Below are 20,128 nucleotides of genomic sequence, written 5' to 3' on the forward strand. Positions count from 1 at the left end.
TTAGTATTTGTTATTCTCTTAAAAATATTATATTATTTTTTGGTATAATTACGATTTAACAGAACTTATTATTGCTTTATGACACTATAATTATCCAACTATTACTTTGATTAGATAGACTCATTTGGTTTGACAATATTACAAAAAAGATTAAATTGATGTATTTTTTTAAATATGAATGATTAATTTTATTGAATTATTTTAAATTAAGATAAAATTGGTTGAATATATAAGTTTTAGAGAATAAAAATATTATTATATCATGCCATATTAGACCACATCATATTTCATTTCAATTTTAAAGATGTAATAATATTTTACGTGAGTGACTTATTTATAACCTTTTTAAAAAAGTGATCCATTTTTTATTAAATATATAATTGAGTGACCTGAAGTGTAGTTTCCCTAATATTTTATTCAAACATAAGCAAAACTAAAAGGACAGAACAGCCAGCAAGTGACGTTACATCTCACCTTCCATTTCCAAGCTTCCAACTCTTTCTTTCCATACATTTTGGCCCTTTAATTTTCAGATTTCTATTTTGTTTTGTCCAAATCTGAACGAGGGCTTCGAGATCTCTCAAGATCTGCAGCCTCTCTAACCTTTCGCTTCCTCGTAACTTCACTCAGGTAATTTTTCTCCTTTTGTTTGACCAATTCCCAGATTGCCGCCTTAAATAATCTTTTTCTAGGTTTTTTTATTCTTTTAGAAAATTAAAATTGATTTTATGCAGTTGATCTATTGTTAGTTTGATTAGTTAGGTGCAGGCGCTGGCGGGGATGATAGAATGCAGTGCTTGCCACTCAAAAATAGCATCGCCCGGTAGTAAAACCGTTTCGAGGGCTTATGATACGCACCGAAGCTATGTATCCTCCAAAACTCGTCTCCTCAACGTTCTCTTGGTCTCCGGGGACTGCATTTTGGTCGGTTTTCAGGTAAATTCTTTGCTTCTAACCATCAAATCCTAGCTACCAATTCCGATCCGTGATTTCTTTGCATTCTAACACAATATATTTATATTAATCATTGCAGCCTATATTGGTATATATGTCAAAGGTGGATGGGGGTTTCAAGTTTAGCCCCCTTAGTGTTAACTTTCTTACTGAGGTGGCCAAAGTTATTTTCGCCATTATTATGCTCTTGTTCCAGGTACTTTTAGCATTTTATTAATTTTCAACTAGAATAGGAGGGGGAATTATACCATATACCTAAAATGGAGTTCAAGAACTCAACAAAAGGGGACTCCATCTCGTAATTATTAATAGTGTTTCTTCCTTTTTCAAAACTTTTTCGGGTGAAGCAAACTATGTCTACAATGAATGAAACCAAAAACTTATGTATGCTTAAGAGACAATATGTGTTTGCTTGAGAGTCTGTCAATCCCTTGCCCCAAAACAATACTTTTGGTGCCCACATGGCGGTGTGTTGGACTTGGCTTCCTTTTCTTCTTTATAAAAACTTTGAAGAATTTAATAAAAAAAATGTGTTCATTTAGCTATGGGCAGGTTTCTATAACATATACCTAAATTGGTGTCCAGTGCATGAACTCTCTTGTCCCCATGGAGTTGTATTCTCAATTAAGTCATCATTATACCTGTTGAATTTACAATTAAATTAGATTTTTATACTAGGTTAGATAGACAAAAGGAAACTTAAATGTCTCTCTAGTGCAACTTATCAGAATAATTGGGGAAAATAGAGCCGAGTGTACCCAATATAAGGTGCCCTTATATAGAGCTGAGTATACCCAATAAGTTTGTTTTTGCTATTGACCTACAGTGTTAGGAAAAGTTACTAAGACTAGCCTGTAGAAGCTCAATAGGCTTGCTATTAGTATTCATGTAGAATGGGAACAATTGCATTTCAAAGATTAATGGAAGTCCTAGCCCATTGATTATCTCACTAAATGTTATTTCAGATTCTTTTTTATTGAATTCTTTCATTAGATGTAACTGTTCTTATTTCTCATTCTCTCTCTCACTCAAGGCTCGGAATAAGAAAGTTGGGGAGAAATCTCTTCTCTCAATTTCATCATTAGTGCAGGTAAGAAATTTACTTCCACAAATCTTTGATTCTGATTGCAATTGTATCATTAGTTTTTGCATCGCTAATTTCGCATATTGATTCTTAGTACCATTAATAAATTTGATGGTTTTATGATGCATCCCGATTGCTTTCGACAAAGAATGAAAAAATTGTATACTATTCCATGTATCAACCATTGGACTGATTATCGGTTTGAATGTTAGTTTCATTAAGTTCCTTCTAATGATATGGGATGATTTTCTATTGAGTGCTAAACTGTGAGACTGATCAAGAAGCTGACTTAGCCATATCTGCTTTGCGGTAGATAAACAATAGCAATTGGCATTTCAACATGGTTATTCATTGTGATCTTAATTGATACTTTTAAGATATTTTGGGTCATAGAGGGGGAGAAATTAGAAGAATTCCAGTTATAAGAAGCCATGCTGAAAGTAGAGATGCAGCAAGTGAGTGAAATGTTTATAGTTTCACATAGATGTGGCTTTTTTATTGGTTTCTTTGGTCTTGTGCAGTAAATTTGGTCAAACACAGTGTTATGCAACTTTAATGAGACTAATGGTAGATGAGAGGCATGGATTTTGTTTTATTTTTTTAGAGTGGAGATACATTGTTGGGATTTTTTTTTATTTTTGAGTGGCAGTTTTCTTTATTCTTCCTTTGGTTTTTATGAATAGTTGATATAATTTAACTCTTCATTCATATAATGGGTTTTCTGAAAATGATGCTGCCGATTAAATATCTTATTTGGTTAATAAAAATGTGTTTGGATTGCATTCTGTAAACTAAAATATCTGTATTAATATTAAATATTAACGTGGTGTAATTTTGGTCTAGCAAATCCGTCTTAATGTGCCATGAAATCCTTTTGAAACTTTTAGCTCATTTTTCACCTTTTTATCTGCACATTATTGTTTGTCCTGAATCTACCTCTCTGAAATGGTATGAACCATAGTAATTCATGGATAACATATTTTTGACCTCAAGGTTCCTTTTTCTTTGTTCTAAAATTTTACAGGCTGCTCGAAATAATGTGCTTCTTGCAGTTCCGGCTCTACTTTACGCTATTAATAATTACCTAAAGTTCATCATGCAGGTGATGTTTTCTTACTGAACTTTCCGCTTCTTCTACGTCACATGAATAGTTTCAGTTACTTAACTATGTGCTATGTTTCTGTTAAACTATTTATCCACAGCTAAAATTTATTTTTAATATTCTTTGGCTTATTTTCTAATAATTATGTTGTTATTCCTCTGCCAGCTTTATTTCAATCCTGCTACTGTGAAGATGCTTAGCAACCTAAAGGTGAATAATACATTTTGTTTAATGATTATTTAAATCGTATAGGTTCTAACCTATCTCCTTTTTGCTCTAAATAAATGCATTTTGGGTTAGTTTATGCTTTAAAACTTCATCACATAGTTGTTACCACACAATCAATTGGTTTGATGAATCCTAAATACCATTTGTGTATGATTCTCTTTCTATCTAGAAGTTTAACTTATTGGTGAAACCTAACTTTATGCTGCTGTCCACCATAGAAAATGTTAAAGTACTATGCACATGACCCTGCTGTTTCTTGTGGTTTTCCTGTTAGAATTCTTAGTGAATCTGTTTCAGTACTGTCCTACTTATGCAGGTTTTGGTAATAGCTATCTTGTTAAAGATGATCATGAAACGACGGTTTTCTATTATTCAGGTTAGTCTGAACAGAAAGAATTTTCTCATTTAACCGTATCGTGATCAATTATCCTAAAACTGAAAGCAAATATGTTGACTTTTGGAATTGTTAATTGATTATAGTTTATCCTTATTACATATATGTGGCGCTGATCCATATTTGTAACAGTGGGAGGCTCTGGCTTTGTTGCTTATTGGAATTAGCATAAACCAGTTGCGGTCTTTACCAGAGGGTACTACGTCAATTGGTGTTCCGGTTGCAACGGGCGCATACATGTACACTCTAATTTTTGTAAGTTAACATAGTGGCTTCACTTAATTGATGTGGCAACTTTTTGAACTGTCTGTTTTAAAGGATTATATCTTGCAATGATTTTATTCATGCAGTGGGATTTTTTAGATGCATGTTTTCCCTTTTTCCATACATATAGAAAACTAGAAATTGTTTATTTACAGACTACACTTTAATTTAACACAGCTTAAGGAGTTATTTTGCAATTTAGAAGTTGGGTGCCTGCATGTTGCTGCAGGTTATAATATGTTTGGGAAAGGGATTTTCGAATACTTATTCAAGTTAAAAGATTATATATATAATTATTTTTTTATAAGTAGGGACGGGAGGGGTTGTCCAGGGTTTGTATCCAGGACTAGGTGTCAACCAAATACTTGATATCAACACAAGTCATTAGTAACTACACCAGTGGCTTAGTTGACAAAATTAAAATAAACAAAGGATGAGTAAGGAGTATTTTATGATTTGTTATGTAAGTTTTTATGGGGAGGGAGAACTGAAAAAAACAAGATTCATTGGGTTAAATGGACCACTGTGTGTAAATCTAAGAATGAGGGAGGTTTGAGTGTATTGGATCTAAACAATATGAACAGAGCTCTCTTAGGAAAATGGTCTTGGAGGTTTGCTAATGATAGAAAATCTGTTTGGAGGAAGATGTTATGCAGCAAATACAATCTTGATTCGTCCTTATTATTGCTTAACAGCAAGGTTCCAACTCAAGCTTCTTGGATTTGGAAATCAGTGGTGAATAATCATTTTAAAGAAGACTCATTTGGTTCCAAGTTCCGAAGCATGTGTAGAATCCAAGTTGGTAATGGAGAGCTCATTCGGTTTTGGCAAGACCTTTGGGCGATGGACTCTCCGCTCAAGGTTATCTTCCCTAGATTGATTTCCATTTCTTCAAATAAGAGTCGCAAATTAACAGAGTTTGGCGAGTTTCGATCAATGGGCTGGTTTTGGAATGTACAGTTGAGGAGAAATTTGACTGATTGGGAATTTGAACAATGGTCAAATTTGATGTCAATCATATCTAAATATAGCCTGTCTATAGTGTCCAATGATAGTCTGATTTGGAAAGGTAATGGGGTTGGTGTCTATTCTGTTAGTTCATGTGTTAAGGTGTGTTCATCGGGTTCGGTGGAGGTTCATTTTTGGAAGAACATCATGTGGAGGGGATTGGTGCCTCCAAGAGTTAAGTCTTTTATGTGGCAGGTTGTTCTTCATAAGCTGACAGTGAAGACATAATTGGTTAAAAGAGGGGTTTTGGGAATTGAGGATGCTTTATGCCCACTTTGTAAGTTGGTTGAGGAATCTTCCTCTCATTTATTCTTTTCATTTTCTGTTGCATGGACATTATGGAACAAATTCATGAAGTTTTGGAGACTCAATTCGGTTTTTCATGAAAATGTTCAGAGCTTTCTTTTAGCTTGGGATGAATTGAAGTCTAATTATGTTATTTGGCCCTTTATTCCAGGCGCTGTTCTTTGGACCATTTGGAAATTTAGGAATGCCATTGTGTTCGAAGGGGGAAGATTGACCAGACCGACTTATTTTTCTTAGCAAGATTTAGGCTTGCTTCTTGGTTCTTAGCCAAGTTCAAAGAGATTTCTATTCCTAAGGACTCTCTAATCAGTGATCCTTCCCTAGGGGATTTATGTTCTTCCTTTAACAAATCGATTGTCACTAAGATTCCTTGGTCCCCTCCTCCTAAGGGTTTCATTAAAATGAATGTGGATGCAGCGACCAGCGGTGATTAGAAGAGAAGTGGAATTGGTGTTATTTTAAGAGACGATGCAGGTTCGATTTTAGGTTCTTTCCAGGAGGCTTTTGGCCCAGGTCCACCTACTTTGATGGAGCTAAAGGTTGTTCAAAAGGGATTATCTTTCTTTGATTCTTTTCAAGGGTGTATTAAGGGTCGGTTGATAATTGAAAGTGATAGTAAGGTGGTAATGGAATGGGTTAAGAATGTCGAAAAATGTCCAGATGTGTATGTAATAATTGTCAAGGACATAGCTGATAGGCTTAAAGATTCGGAGGGTGTAATTAGATGGGATGCTAGGACAACTAATATAGAGGCTGATGGCTTAGCTAAGGCTGGAATAGACTAAGTAGAGTGTTTGTTAGGGGTATTTGTTTTTGGTTTTTGGGTTGTTTTGTAAGGGGGTCATTCTTGATGTTTTTAACTCTTTGTATCCTTAATATTATTAATGAAATCTAAGGCACTCTTTTCCTCCTTCCGCTGATTAAGGAACTTCTCTATAAGTTCCATTAATCATGAATGGGGTTTTTAATGAGGCATTCTATTCTTATAAAAGAAATGACCATCCAGCTCAGTTGGTAGAGCACAAGGTTCTAAACCTTGAGGTCGTGGGATCAAGTCCCACGGAGGGCATTTCATAATTTGGAGGTCTCCTACGGAAGCTGCTCTCAACCTGGTGTTGGGGGCAGCCTACTATCTTACCTCCCCCTTACCCCATACATATGGGAAAAAAGGGACAGCCATTATTCTATTCTTATAAAACAATGTGTATTAAATGTTGGATTTGGACCTTTGGTTTTTGAAGCAGTTAACGTTAGAAGTGAACTAAAGAATAATTTAACTTTAGTTATAACATAATATGACATAATTTACTTTGACCAAAAATCATTCAACTCACAACATAATTTACTACCACATCACTATCTCTTAGATGTTATACAATAATTAGTCCAGTTATTAGCTTTGAACTCAAGTATATTTACAAATAAATCTCATAATTTACTATGCAAACTTGCAAAATCAACTGTCTGAATTTATATCTAGTAAATATCTTGATGCTAAAATTGATCAAATCAAGTTTTAAGCATGCTTTAATACTATGATGGTTTCTTAGATGTTTTAGCAAAGTCTGGAATTGGCTAAGATAGGGGGTTTGTGGTTGGATTGTTTTTCTTTTTGTGTTCGGGTTTTATATTGTTTTGGGGGGGGGGGTAAGCTTGGTTGTAATCACATACTTTGTACTATTTTAGTAATAAAATTTGAGGCACTCTTTTCCTCCTTCCACTGATTATGGAACATCTTAGGGTGTTTTAGGAATCATGAAGGGGGGGTTTAACGAGGCCTCCACTTCTTATAAAAAAAATGCTCCTTAATAACGTTAATTATCAATAGAAAATAAATAAATAATAGAAACAGAATAAATTGGTAATTGAGTTATTTTTTGTGGGTTGGGATTTTAGAGTCAATAGATGTAGTTTAAGATAATATGAATTCAGGACCAAAAAACTGATTAACGATTAAAGACATCAGTTCGACAAAGGCTGTTAATAAGAAAAAACAGAGTGCTACAGCACGGTGAAATACCTGGTGAAGGAAAACCCTCATATGATCCAAATTACTTGGAACACACAAACTGCCAAAAATAATGGTAAAGTGGTGCACTATTTTGCTAGTTGTGCCCCTCTTACAAAGACACTGCTATAGGACATTGTTAAATAATCTTTAGTTATTTGTATAAGATTAATGTTTCTATCATGTTAGAGACTATGACACAATGAAACCTAACTTTATGACATTAATACAGGTTACTGTCCCATCCATGGCATCTGTCTTTAATGAATATGCTTTAAAGAGCCAGTTTGAGACGAGCATTTACCATCAGGTGCGTTTATAATGATTTAATTTTTTGTCCAGGCTGTAGACTTGATTCTTGATAACAACTAGGAAAAAAACTCATGTAGTCTTACATGGCATGGATTGTGAGAATTAAAGTAATTTGCTGATGGTTAGGCTAATAGTTTAAAAAGAATGTTCTTTGGCCATTAATTTGAATCCTCCATTTATTTGTGGTTGCTTTATGTGTTTCACAGAACTTATTTCTTTATGGATATGGTGCAATTTTCAATTTCCTAGCCATTCTTGGAACTGCACTTTTTAAAGGTAAGAAATAGACTTTTAAGCTTGCAATTTACTGTTTCTGCCTGGTGGCATGAAGTCACCAATAAACTCTGGTTATTTGGAGGAAACTATGAGATGATTGTCAACTAATATTTATTGATCACATTTGGGTGCTATTTCTTCATTGTCACTCAAATTCCTTTAGGCATTTATGCACACACATATGAGGGATTCTGGATTCACTTGCATTAGTGTAAGATTCAATTACCTTTACTTACTTTTGTAACTTTTCATTCGATTTTTATTTGTTTAATCTAACTGTTGTATTCCATGTTCTATCCACATAAATCATGCATATTGAGAAAAATATTTGTTCAGTGTGCAAAACTGTCTACTGTTAAATAGATATTGATATTGGATTGATTCAGAACTTTATGTTAATGTCAAGTAGAATAATATTGCTAAATTAAGTGGTTGCTTTGTTAAAATATCAAGTGTAGTCTAATTTAGTTATACACTTTTGTAATTGGATCGCTCTTCGCTTGCTCTTTCTCAGTACGTATATTTATACTGATATTTTTGTTGTTTAGAAGGCATATAAATTGCTTTAAGTGCCCTTTTCTTTTAGGTCCCAGTAGCTTGGATATCCTGCAGGGACATTCAAAGGCTACAATGCTTCTAATATGCAACAATGCAGCCCAAGGGATCTTATCATCTTTCTTCTTCAAATATGCAGGTAAATTTAATACGGAAGTGAGTACGAATGTATATTACTATAAAGTGATGCAAAAAAAAAGGCAAAGAAAATGAAGGGATTACCGGAAAACACTGAAGTTGATAAGACCTTGGAAAAAATACTCGACTTAGTGCATATCTATATGAGTTGAATGGTTTTAAAAGGTTGAAAAAGAGGTACCAACATCTTTATAAAAAAAAAAAAAAGCGGTACCAACATTAAGTTTGAGGCTTCGCTATCCTTCATGCCTTTATGATCACATGCAGCAAACTAAATCGTACTCTAGTTTGAACTGCTTTTTGTTTCCTGCTTGTTTGTAGAGAAAGTAATTCCTACTTTTTTTTTTATAAAATTTTCAGGCCTCATTAAAAACCTCCTTGATTAATGGATCTTTTAGGAAAGCTCCTTAATCAGCGGAAGGTGGAAAAGAGTGCCTTAGGATTTTATTCATCAAAAACAAAGTACATAAAATACAGCCATAAGACAAAATAACAAAACCTAAAAAATTACAGAACGTAGAAAGCAAAACCCCAATGCGACCATAACTCCCTTAAACAACACCAAAACTGACTCAACCCCAACAACCTCAATAGACCACCAACCCTACTGCAAAACCTCTAAGGCAACCTTCATTCATCATCCAATCCCCTGTTTAGCTAAAGTATCAGCCTCACAATTGCAGCTCCTCGGGATATGTCTAACAATGATCTCCCTCTCCAAGATTAGGGAAGCAATTTTCTGAACCAACGAACTAAAAAAATGAGGAGATGATGTCGGCAGCAAAATCCAATCCACTACTGATTTACAACCACTCTCTATAATTAACCTTCCCTTCCTCGCCCATTCCGACGAGAGAAAAAAGTCAATGCCTTTCTCAATGGCTTTCAGCTCAGCAAGTGGGGGAGGACCTGGTCCAACAACGTGCAAGAAGGACCCAAGAATTTTAGTTTCTGAATCTCTTAAAATGCCCCTCATTCCCCCTAGCAGCCCGTCCCCACTGACTGCCCCATCAACGTTAACTTTGAAAAAATGAAGTGGAGGAGGAAGCCAACCCTGAACCTTCATCCTTTTACTGTTCCTAGTATGGTGCTTGTCTGCAAGTGTAGGGTCCCCAACAAGGGAGTCTACCTGAATAAAGACGTCCGGGTGCTTAGCCAGGAACCATTTAGCCAATCTAAATCTGCAAATGAAGAAAAGAGTATGGCTGTCCAGTTTCCAATCATCGAAAACCACCGAGTTTCTAGCCTTCCATAATGACCATAGAACTACACTCGGTATAAAGCTCCATATTAGAGAATTTGGCCTCATGTCCGACCAAGAGCACAGCAAAGAGACTGGGTCTTTAGGTAAGACTGACGAGACTTCCCATAACCTCCAAAAACTGCTCCATAGGTCCCATGCTACCAAACACGATATGAACAAGTGCTGAATTGTTTCTTCCTGTTGAGCACAAAACGGACAAGAGACCTCCTCCAATGAAACACCTCTCCTTGTCAACTCCGTTCTAACTGCCAATCTTTGATGAGAGACCTGCCACAGAAAAGTTTCGACTCTTGGGGGAGCCAAACCTGACCAAAAGAACCTTTTCCACTTGAAACTACCCCCTGAATTTGTAGAAAGAGTCAACCTACATGCTTTAGCGGTGAACAGTCCATCTCCTTTCCCCGACCACGCCAGAAAATCATCCACCGATTCAGACTGACCAACATTTTCCAATAATGACATCAATTGAATCCAGTAATCCAGCTCCCAATCACATAGATTCCTTCTCGTTTGAATATTCCAAATCCATCTATTGCTCAAGAAACTGCCAAACTCAGAAACTTTTCCCCACTTGTTATTGGAAAGAACATAGATCCTTGGAAATTGATTCTTGAAAGAATCCTCATTTAGCCAAACATCGTGCCAGAATACAATAGACTTGCCATTGCCTACTTGAATCTTCGAGTGAGATTGCAAACCATGACCAATTGCATCCTCTGCCAAATAGTTTCTTGTAATACCCTTCCATATCCAAGAATCCGAAGGAGAGACTACCTTTTTGAGGTCTAAAGACAGATTACTCACATTATGTTTACTGCAAATCATGTTCTTCCAAAGAGTGTCTTTTTCATTTGCGAACTTCCATACCCATTTACCCAGCACTCTGTTAGCGAAATTCAGATCCAAGATTCCCAAACCTCCCTCCTCGAAGGGTTGACAAACCCTTTTCCAATTCACCCAGTGAATTCGACTTTTTGAAGAACCTTCCCCCCACAAAAAGTTGGCCATAAGAGAATTTAACTTCCTATAAACCTTACTCGAGATTCTGAAAACAGAGAGGTAGAAAATCGGCAAGGAGGACAGAACTGATTTTATCAACACCAATCTGCCCGCCATAGATAGTGTGGAAGCTTTCCATCCGGATAACTTTTTGATGAAACTCTGAAAGACTGGCTCCCAAACAGCCTCTGAATTTCTCTTTGCACCTAATGGTAAACCTAAATATACTGTGGGCAGAACACCTACTGCGCAACCAGCCTCCTTAGCCCATTCATTTAATACATCGTCATCCACATTAATTCCATACAAATTACTCTTCGACAAATTCAAACGGAGTCCAGTCATTAGGCTAAAAATCCTCAAGACTCTTAATATTGAGAATATAGGTAGGTGAATCTCGGCAAAACAAAATCAGGTCGTCAGCAAATTGTAAATGGGTTAAATTAAAGGAAACCGATCTTCCAAAAGCAAAACCCTGAAAAAGTCCCACATCCGCTGCTTTCACTAACATACGATTTAACAGTTCCCCCACTAAATTAAACAAGAGAGGAGACAAACTGCATCCTTGTCTCAACCCTTTGCCCATCGAGAACTCCTCTGTAGGAGAGCCATTCACTAACACCGAAATTGACGCCGTGGAGAGGCAACATTTTATCCAAGAAACCCATCTCTCCCCAAAGCCCATGACTCTCAATAACCTAAAGATAATTGGCCATTTAACCGTGTCATACACCCTCTGAAAATCAGCTTTGAAAACTACCCCTTTCAGCCCTTGCTTCCTCCAATAGTCTATGCCTTCGTTTGCAAGAAAAGCACAATCTAAAAGCTGTCTCCCCGGAATAAATGCAAATTGTGAAGGGCTCACAATATCTTGAATCACTGAAACTAGTCTCCTTGCTAAAACTTTGGAAATGATTTTATAGAGACTGCCAACGAGACTTATAGATCTATAATCTTCAATTACTTCCGGATTGTTTTTCTTTGGGATCAGAGAAATGAACGCATGATTGACCCCATGATCCCATTTTCTCCCGCAATAAAAATCCTCCATAAACTTCATGAGTTGCCCCTTCATAGTTGGCCAGAATTTCTTGAAAAAACCCATCGTAAACCCATCGGGACCTGGTGCTTTAGAACTGTCCGAAGAGAAAATAGCCTCCCTTACTTCCTCCTCTGAAAACATAACCTCCAGGCTATTCCTTTGATCTCCTCTCAATTTAGCAAATTTTAAATTCAAGTTCTCCACCTCTAAAAAATCTTTAGAGTTATAGGCTTTCTTAAAGAACTGGGAGACATAATCTTTGATCAACACTGGATCTATCATCACCTCCCCATCCACTTTCAATGTCGAAATGGTGTTGAATCTGTTTCTGTTTACAACACATAGGTGGAAGAACCTAGTGTTTCTATCCCCATCATTTATCCATTTCGCCCTCGACATTTGAAACCAAATACTTTCTTCAATTCTATGCAATTTCCAGAGCTCTTTTCTGGATGACAGAAGTTGTTCCCAGTCAAAAGTAGAAAGCCCACTGCCTTGCGCCTTAATTTCCAAATCATTTATTTTGCTCTCCAACCCTGTAATAGCTTCAGATATCCCCTGTTTATTTCTGAATGGCCATTCCTTGATACGCTTCTTAGTTCCTTTTAATACACTGTAAATTCCTCTTCCTCCTCTATCTTCAACCTGATCTGACATTGCATTCTGAACCATATCTACAAAACCATCTTCCTCCAGCATATAATTAAAGAACCGAAAAGGTTTAGGGCCCTAATTTTTCACATCTTCAACCAATAGTATCGGATTGTGATCAGAGAGAGATCTAGGAAGTAATTTCTGAACAGACTTGGGGAAGCAGCTTAAGAAACTGCTACTCAATAAGAACCGATCAAGCCTTACCCAAGTAGTGCTTTCTCTATTATTACCCCAAGTGAAAGTGCCACCTGCCAAAGGAAGATCTATTAAATTTGATTGTTGCAAGAAATTCCTTAGCAGACCCATTGAATGCCAATTTTGTGAGGCACCAATCTTCTCCTCTTGGTCGAGATAAGCATTAAAATCTCCCCCGATGCAAATTGGCATATTAACAGAGTGAACATAACTCAACAGTTGCCTGAAAAACTCCTTTTCTTCCTCTACAGAAGGACCGTACACATTAATAATAACACATTCTACTTTAGACACCTTGAACTTCCCTGTTAACACCTGAAATCTACTTTGATTATACACCTTGCTTACCTCATAAGCATTTTCATTCCACAAACACAACAATCCACCGGCTGACCCATCCGCTGGCTGGAAACTTTCTCCCATCAGCAGCTTTCATCCTAATTTCCTTCTAAGCCCCTTCTTGTTTTTACTCAGTTTTGTTTCATGTAAAAGCAATATGACCGGTTTGTTCTTATTTACAAGTCTCGACACCCCTTTAATTTTTTCCTTTCTTCCTAAGTCCCTAACATTCCACGAAATAATATTACATTCCAACATATACACTTCAAGCCCAAACCTTCGAGGAAGCAAGTAACTGACTCACTTAGCAGCTTCATTTGCCACCCCTACCCCTTCCTCCATCTTCCTAATTTTATCAATAAAAGCCTCCCTCCCTTCCTTGAAAGAAATGCCTAAACTCTGACAGATTTCCCAAGTATTCAATGCTTCCTCAAGAACTTTAGAGAAGGAACAAGAGTAGACTGTAGATACATCTGCATTAGCCAGAGCTTCTGAGATTAAACCTCTTCTCTTCTTTCTGTATTTTCTCCGATTCCTAGAAGCAATAACCTGATCTGCCATCCCACTTACTGGAGAAATGCTGCTACTCATAGGGCCCATAGGCTTGTTATGACCATGGGCAGAAACAGTAGTATCCTTATCCTGACCCCTAACCCCTGAAGCTGATGAAAATTGCTTAGAATTATGAAGTACCAGCCTGTTCTGATTGTGCTTATGAATATTTGCTGAACATAACCAAACTCGTCTTGTTTTTGACCTTCTGTAGACCTTCGCAAAACGTCCGCCACCCCTCAATCCTTCGGAAGTCTTACTTATTGACAGGCCTTTAGATACCTGATATCCTAATCTCCATCTCCTACAACTCTTCACCTTTGCATTTCTGTTGACCTTATTAGACTTACTTCCTTTGTCACCCATATCAAAAACCTCAACTTCCTGAATGCCTTCATTCTCTTCCTCTACCATGATAGTACTGTTCTCCTCATATGTTTCAGAATGTGTTTGGTCCTGTAAATGGCTTTCATTGTCCGCAGGACACCGCTGGGCTAGTGAAACACACCCATACTGCTCAGGCCCAAACACCTCAGATCTACCCGTTTTATACTTAATCCCACATTCTTTGACAACTTTATCTTGTCCCGAGGAGCCACCTTCCACACTGAACACCTTTTTCCTTCCAACAGCTGGAACACCTGACACTTTCTGCATACTTTTCGCCTCACCTACTACTGTCCTCTCATCCCCATGGTCAGCCCCTGTAATATTATTGGCTTCCACATTAAAATTCAAATTATCATCGGTCATTGTGTCATCCCCATGAGAAGCACCTTTAGCCCGTGCTTCTTGTCTATTCTGAGCATCTGACACCTTCTGGAAATTCAACTGCCCTTGCTGACCTTCTCTATCATCCCCTTTGCTCCCTTCCGATGAAGTCTTCTCTCCCTGGTCAACTCGTTCTTCCACAGAGCCTTCTTCTACCTCCCCCTCATCAAGCTCAGGAAAGAACTCATCACAGCCTTCCACTTTAATCTTAATAATAAAAGATCTACCATAAGTATTAATGATTTCCTGGGGCGGAATATCGAACGGGCTTTCCACTCTTAACAGCAAATGAGCCACCCTGCAGTCCACTCTTTGAGCCGTTTGATCCTGAATCTTTACTAACTTGCCCCATCTCGCAGCCAAACTAGAAAAGAATGAAACTGACCAGCAATTTAAAGGAACACCCATCAAGGATACTGCACAGAAAGGTAATGGAACGCCCTTCTCCTCCATGACAGGCTCCAGCCTTTCAAACCAGGAAGACAATGCCTCCCATTTGTCCTCCACCGCTGCAATTTTCTCCTCCACAGACTTAAATACAATCAGACATGCATTTCTCGCAAAACCCCACCTTATCACCTTGACATTAAAACCCTCAGTCCTTAAACCTCTTTGCACAAGCTCAACTTCGAAAATCTGCTTGCATATACCAGTTAGAGATGATCTTAACCCAGTCCTTTCTTCCATTGGAATATGAACTTCCAAAGGCTTCTTAACCTCCCTCGTATCTCCACATCTATTCCTCTGCTGACCCTCAGTATTATCCCTTCCCACTACCGCATCCTTGTAAGATCTTCCATCATGATATTTACTTAGCAACTCCCTCCTCCTCGCCTCAACTTGGACTATTGATCTCTTCCCTCTTGGCTCCACTTCGCTGGCAACTCCGCACCCCACTCCTTTAGCTCGCTCTCGGCCACGCGGATAACTTCTCTTCTGGTATTTCGCAATCGACACCGATATCCTCCTTCCATCTACCACAACATTATTCATCCTATCCTTTGCATTGAACAGATCCTCCTTACAAGCAAAATGCACAAAAGAGAATGTATAATCCTTGTACTTTGGTCTCCTATTAACGAACGGAATAAACACTTTGATCACCTTGCCAAAATAGCTAAAACGTTCCCATAAAACGCTTCTATGCACTCTCCTACTAAGATTATCTATGAAAGCTACCCATGCTCCTTCTCCAGGCAGTGCTCCGCCTCTGTCAGAAGAACCCAAACCAAGCTCCACGATCGCTCTCTCACTAGTTTTCTCACTCGTTTTTTTTTTGTAGTGGTTCGTTTTCTATTTTTCTCTTGTGGGATTCTCTTAGGATATGGTTGTCCTTCCTTACAAGGACAGCTTATTACCTTTTAGTAGGTACTTACAGCAGCTGGTTATGGAATCACTCGGCAAGGAGTTTGACCTAAATTGCTGTCATAATTGCTTGAGAATTCTGTGGGAAATTCTACTACTATCAATTATGTCTGTCATAGATGCCATGGAAATGTGTAAAGGGATATGAACAGCTGGTGCTAATCTCCTAAATGAATCTTTCAACCAAAACAATTCTTAGGGAAGTTAGTGATTCCTTTGGTCATCCAGATATTGTGGGTTGAAGGAATGGAGAGGTGTTCCTGATGTGGACCTTTGGAGAACCACACTCCAAAAGCCAGCTGTTGACGTTGGGGAACCTAGATCTTTTTAAACTCCACAAGGAAATCCATATTTTTCCTGGCTAAAGAAAACACCTGGAAATTGTTGTTATGCAATTTATCTTCTAAAAGCCAAAGAAAAAAAACATTTTTGGGTAGATATTAAACTATTCTGTAGCAAAATATATAGTTTAACTGGAAACATTTCAGCTACTATGCAAATTAAGCATGATACCGCCTTTCATATGATGGTTTGATTAAGATTTAGTTGATCCTGATCATGATTGTAAAGAATCGTTGGTATATGAAAAGGAACTTTAGACAATACTAGGTGAATCATTTTTTATGTTCATGGTAAAAGATTAAGTTTTTTGTTCAGTCAAGTATAACATCCGGACCACTTTTTATGACTGCACTCACGAGTTCCCCTAGTATCAGTTAATGTGAGAATGATGTTACGCTAACTGTATAATTAATACCCATAGCATTATGATACAACATAATGCCTCTAGCTACCCTTCTAAAATTTGTCATACCAGTTTCCATATTTCAGTATATTGCAGTAAAATTCTCTTTTGTTTGGCTGACTGGTCACTTCTTTTTTAGACCCTCGCATTATTAGTGGAACTATATTTTATTTTATTTATCTTTCACTGTCTATAGGCTTCTCATATTGTTTGTATTTTGTCTTCTCAAGTATGGCTTCTTTTTCTTGCAGATACAATCTTGAAAAAATACTCCTCAACTATTGCCACAATTTTTACTGGCATAGCATCTGCTATTTTGTTTGGTCACACACTGACCATAAACTTTGTTTTAGGAATATCAGTTGTGATTATCTCCATGCATCAGGTAATTTTAGCATATATAGGTGTTCTTATATGCTTATGCTGGCCACTGAGGCACACAGAAACCTACACCTGTTTATTTTTCGATACTCCTACCCTGTTGTGCTTTTCTCTATTATTGTGATGATAGAGAGTGACTGCTTATAATTGCGATGTAAATTTTCTTCGTTTCAGTTTTTTTCGTCACTTTCAAAGGTTAAAAATGAAAAGCAAAGTGGTAGTTTGGAGATGTTGGATAGCGAAGACAGCAAGAGGTATACCTCTTTTTCTTGTATGCTATTTTTGTGGACCACGAGGAAACTGTTCTATACTTGGCTGTTGATTATGGCTATAACTGGATCTATTATCTCCAAAGGTTCATTTCCCCCCCCTTTATTGTTCAAAAGTGAGGACTGTGGTTTATTTTAGTTCCTGACCATTAACTAGTTGAAGGGGGGGGGGGGTAAATAAGCAGATACTGATGAATCTAAGAGGTCTTGGAATAATGAGATGTTAGCATATCACATAAACTTTCGTTGTGTGTCTAAAACATGGTTTCTATTGGGTCAACAAAGTTATCATCATAATTGGATCTAACGATTCTGTTCTGAGAGAACTTATTTTGGGAGTGTCCTGTGTTTCTGTTCAATTGTTGGAACAACTATTTAGAAGTTTGTGAATGATTATGATGATCTATAGATACCGGGTTGGGGGCTTGGACATATCCAGATAAGGAGGGAAAAGAAAAAGAATACAAGAGACATCCCCAGTTTAAGATCATTGCCTTTATATTTTTTAGTGAAAGCATATCGCTTTTCGTACTTCTCATTACTCGACATCATCTTGTTGTTACCCTCAGTTTTCCCAATATTGTAGTTCTCTGCTCCACTGTAAACAAAAGATGCTTCCCGTTATCTTATCAGGTCTAAGGATGCATCGTTGCTAAATATGACTGCTGGAGCAAATGAAGATGTGAGAGCTTTCACTGGCAGTTTTCTATTAAAATATTCCGACTTTTTTTCTCTTTAACTTTTACCCGCATTTACTATATCTAAAGCTTTTTTATTTTTAATTTTCTCCAGGCTAGTCATCGTGTTCACGAGGAAGAAAAAAGACCGCTTCTTCCCATTTAAGTTCCACATAATTGGTATGGATAATGATCTTGCAATAAATAGAATGTTTAAATTTTCTGTGCTTTTTTTCACCGCTAAAACTTATCATTTCTTGCATGAACCAAGCGACCTTTGTGGTTAATGAATTTTTCCCATCTATTGAGGTCCTGGGTTCGAGTGTCGCCTGTGCAAGGGGTATGAGCCTTTATTGATAAAGGATAGAGAGTCTTTGAACAGATACTATCTTGTATCATCTCCAAATTTATTAAAAATAAAAACTTATAATTTCTTTTTGCGCTATTGAAAAATACCAATATATCTGTTAAATAATTCTTGTAAATGGTTTGATTTCAGGAACAGTTGGGGAAATACATTCTTTTAGGTGGGACAAAAAGAAAAATACAAGTTTTTGCTACTGGACAGAATAAACGCCATCTAAATGGTTCTTCACAGTTCATAACTTGATGCATCGTTTACGAAACCAGTGGGCTGCCAGTGAGTAAGAAATCTGCATCTGCTATAGAAGAAAAGTTTTTATTAAAAAAATTATACTGAATTTCAGAATCCTTATTCGTAGAGGAATATAATTATTTTAATCATTACATTTGTGAACATTGATTATCCAATTGATTGGAGTCCTGAATCTTTCATTTAGCACCAGTTATGATTCATTCCTTGTGGTATATTTGATCCATGACTACCCGAAAATTTCAAATTATCATAATAGTTCCTTTGTACTTTTTATTGATAATTATTTTCACTTTTCTTAGGATTTTATAAATTTATCATATCTTAATATTTTAAAATTTCACTCCTAATATAAAATCTTAGGTTTGTTATTGTAGATTTCATTTCCTTGGTATACTATAAATCTCACCAATACTCCAACGATAAGAGAATAGTGATTCAAGCAAGAATTCCAAGATTTTACAAATTTATTTTAATGACAAATGATAAATTATTACTATTATCAATAAATTTATTATTTTAATAAATTTTGTTTTTAATATACATTATTATGTTTAATATAATAGAATTTATCATTACTAATATTTTTAAATAGTGGTCTTAAGATTTTGTTGACAAATGCTTCATATTAATATTTTAAAGATAAATGTATATATTATATTTTATTAATATTTAGCAATAAATGTTTTATAATATAAAGATATTAATACTCTAATAGCTTTAGGAATTAATAAAAATAATATTTAACAATTCCTCAGTAGTAAATAATTTTATTTGGTTTAAAGATTATCTTTGTCCTTATAGTTGACTTAGTTTATTATTTTCGTTTCTATCGTATTTTTGCATCTTAAACCCTAATCTCATAACTTTTAAACCATGAACCTCAAAACTTATACCGTAACTTAAAATCCTAAATTGAGTGTTTTAAGTTGGGGGTAGGGTATAGAATGATATAATTTGACAATTTCGAAGGCTAAATTGATGCGAAAATACAATAACAGTGAAAATGATAAATTGGGTTTACTATAGGGCCATGAGTTACGCATTTGCCATTTTATTTTGAATTTAATGTTAAAAAATAGTATAAAAGTTTATTTAAAATATTAATAATTGAAATAATAAAATTGTATTGATAATTTAATATATTTTTCATACAGTAAGAGTCAACAAAACATCAGAAAAATTCTAATTTTCATAAAAAGAACTTTTTATTTAAAAATATTTTTAAAAATCATGCGAGGGAAACATATCCTTCATTGATTAATCAGTCAAGAAGTCACTCACTCTATGCGTCAATTGAAAAGCAAGCAAGGTTGGATGTCGATTAAAATCGACCTTGAAAAGGCGTTTGATAGGCTAAGGTGGGACTTTATTTGTGATACTCTCACGGAAGCCAGATTTTCCCCTAGCATCATCTCAATCATCATGCATTGCCTCACTTCTTCATCCTTACAAGTTCAGTGGAATGGTAAAATTCGGTCACTTTCTTTCCTGAAAGGGGTTCGCCAAGGGGATCTTTTATCCCCATATCTCTTTGTTTTAGCTATGGAACGACTGGGTCACAACATTCGTCACCATGTTGATTACGGCTTGTGGAAAGGTTTCACTTTAGCCCGCAGAGGTTCCAAAATTT

General features: G+C 36.3%; 1 protein-coding gene across 3 annotated transcripts; it reads left to right on the forward strand.

Moving 5' to 3' along the window:
* The first annotated feature begins 413 nt into the window (after positions 1–413).
* Positions 414–18,687, forward strand: LOC120161561 (CMP-sialic acid transporter 3-like). 3 transcript variants are annotated; one of them, XM_039171785.1, is made up of 16 exons: positions 414–630; positions 750–936; positions 1,034–1,150; positions 1,988–2,044; positions 3,063–3,140; positions 3,306–3,350; positions 3,685–3,744; positions 3,895–4,017; positions 7,581–7,658; positions 7,867–7,936; positions 8,523–8,630; positions 16,807–16,940; positions 17,111–17,190; positions 17,839–17,887; positions 17,998–18,062; positions 18,382–18,687. In XM_039171785.1, the coding sequence occupies exons 2-15, from the start codon at positions 781–783 to the stop codon at positions 18,046–18,048; spliced, it is 1,206 nt and encodes a 401-aa protein (XP_039027716.1). In that variant the 5' UTR covers positions 414–630; positions 750–780; the 3' UTR covers positions 18,049–18,062; positions 18,382–18,687. The 3 variants fall into 3 exon arrangements, with proteins under 3 accessions (XP_039027716.1, XP_039027718.1, XP_039027719.1); XM_039171787.1 differs by having other exon boundaries at positions 759–936; XM_039171788.1 differs by having other exon boundaries at positions 763–936.
* Positions 18,688–20,128: the final 1,441 nt, after the last annotated feature.

The sequence above is a fragment of the Hibiscus syriacus genome, unplaced genomic scaffold (assembly GCF_006381635.1).
Source record: "Hibiscus syriacus cultivar Baekdansim isolate YM2019G1 unplaced genomic scaffold, ASM638163v2 tig00111402_pilon, whole genome shotgun sequence".
NCBI lineage: Eukaryota > Viridiplantae > Streptophyta > Magnoliopsida > Malvales > Malvaceae > Hibiscus > Hibiscus syriacus.

Coding starts and splice junctions, on each gene's coding strand:
- LOC120161561 (XM_039171785.1), top strand. CDS start 781: ATGATAGAATGCAGTGCTTGCCACTCAAAAATAGCATCGCCCGGTAGT. Junction 8,631..16,806: donor TTTCTTCTTCAAATATGCAG/GTAAATTTAATA, acceptor TTTTTCTTGCAG/ATACAATCTTGAAAAAATAC. Junction 17,888..17,997: donor CTGCTGGAGCAAATGAAGAT/GTGAGAGCTTTC, acceptor AATTTTCTCCAG/GCTAGTCATCGTGTTCACGA.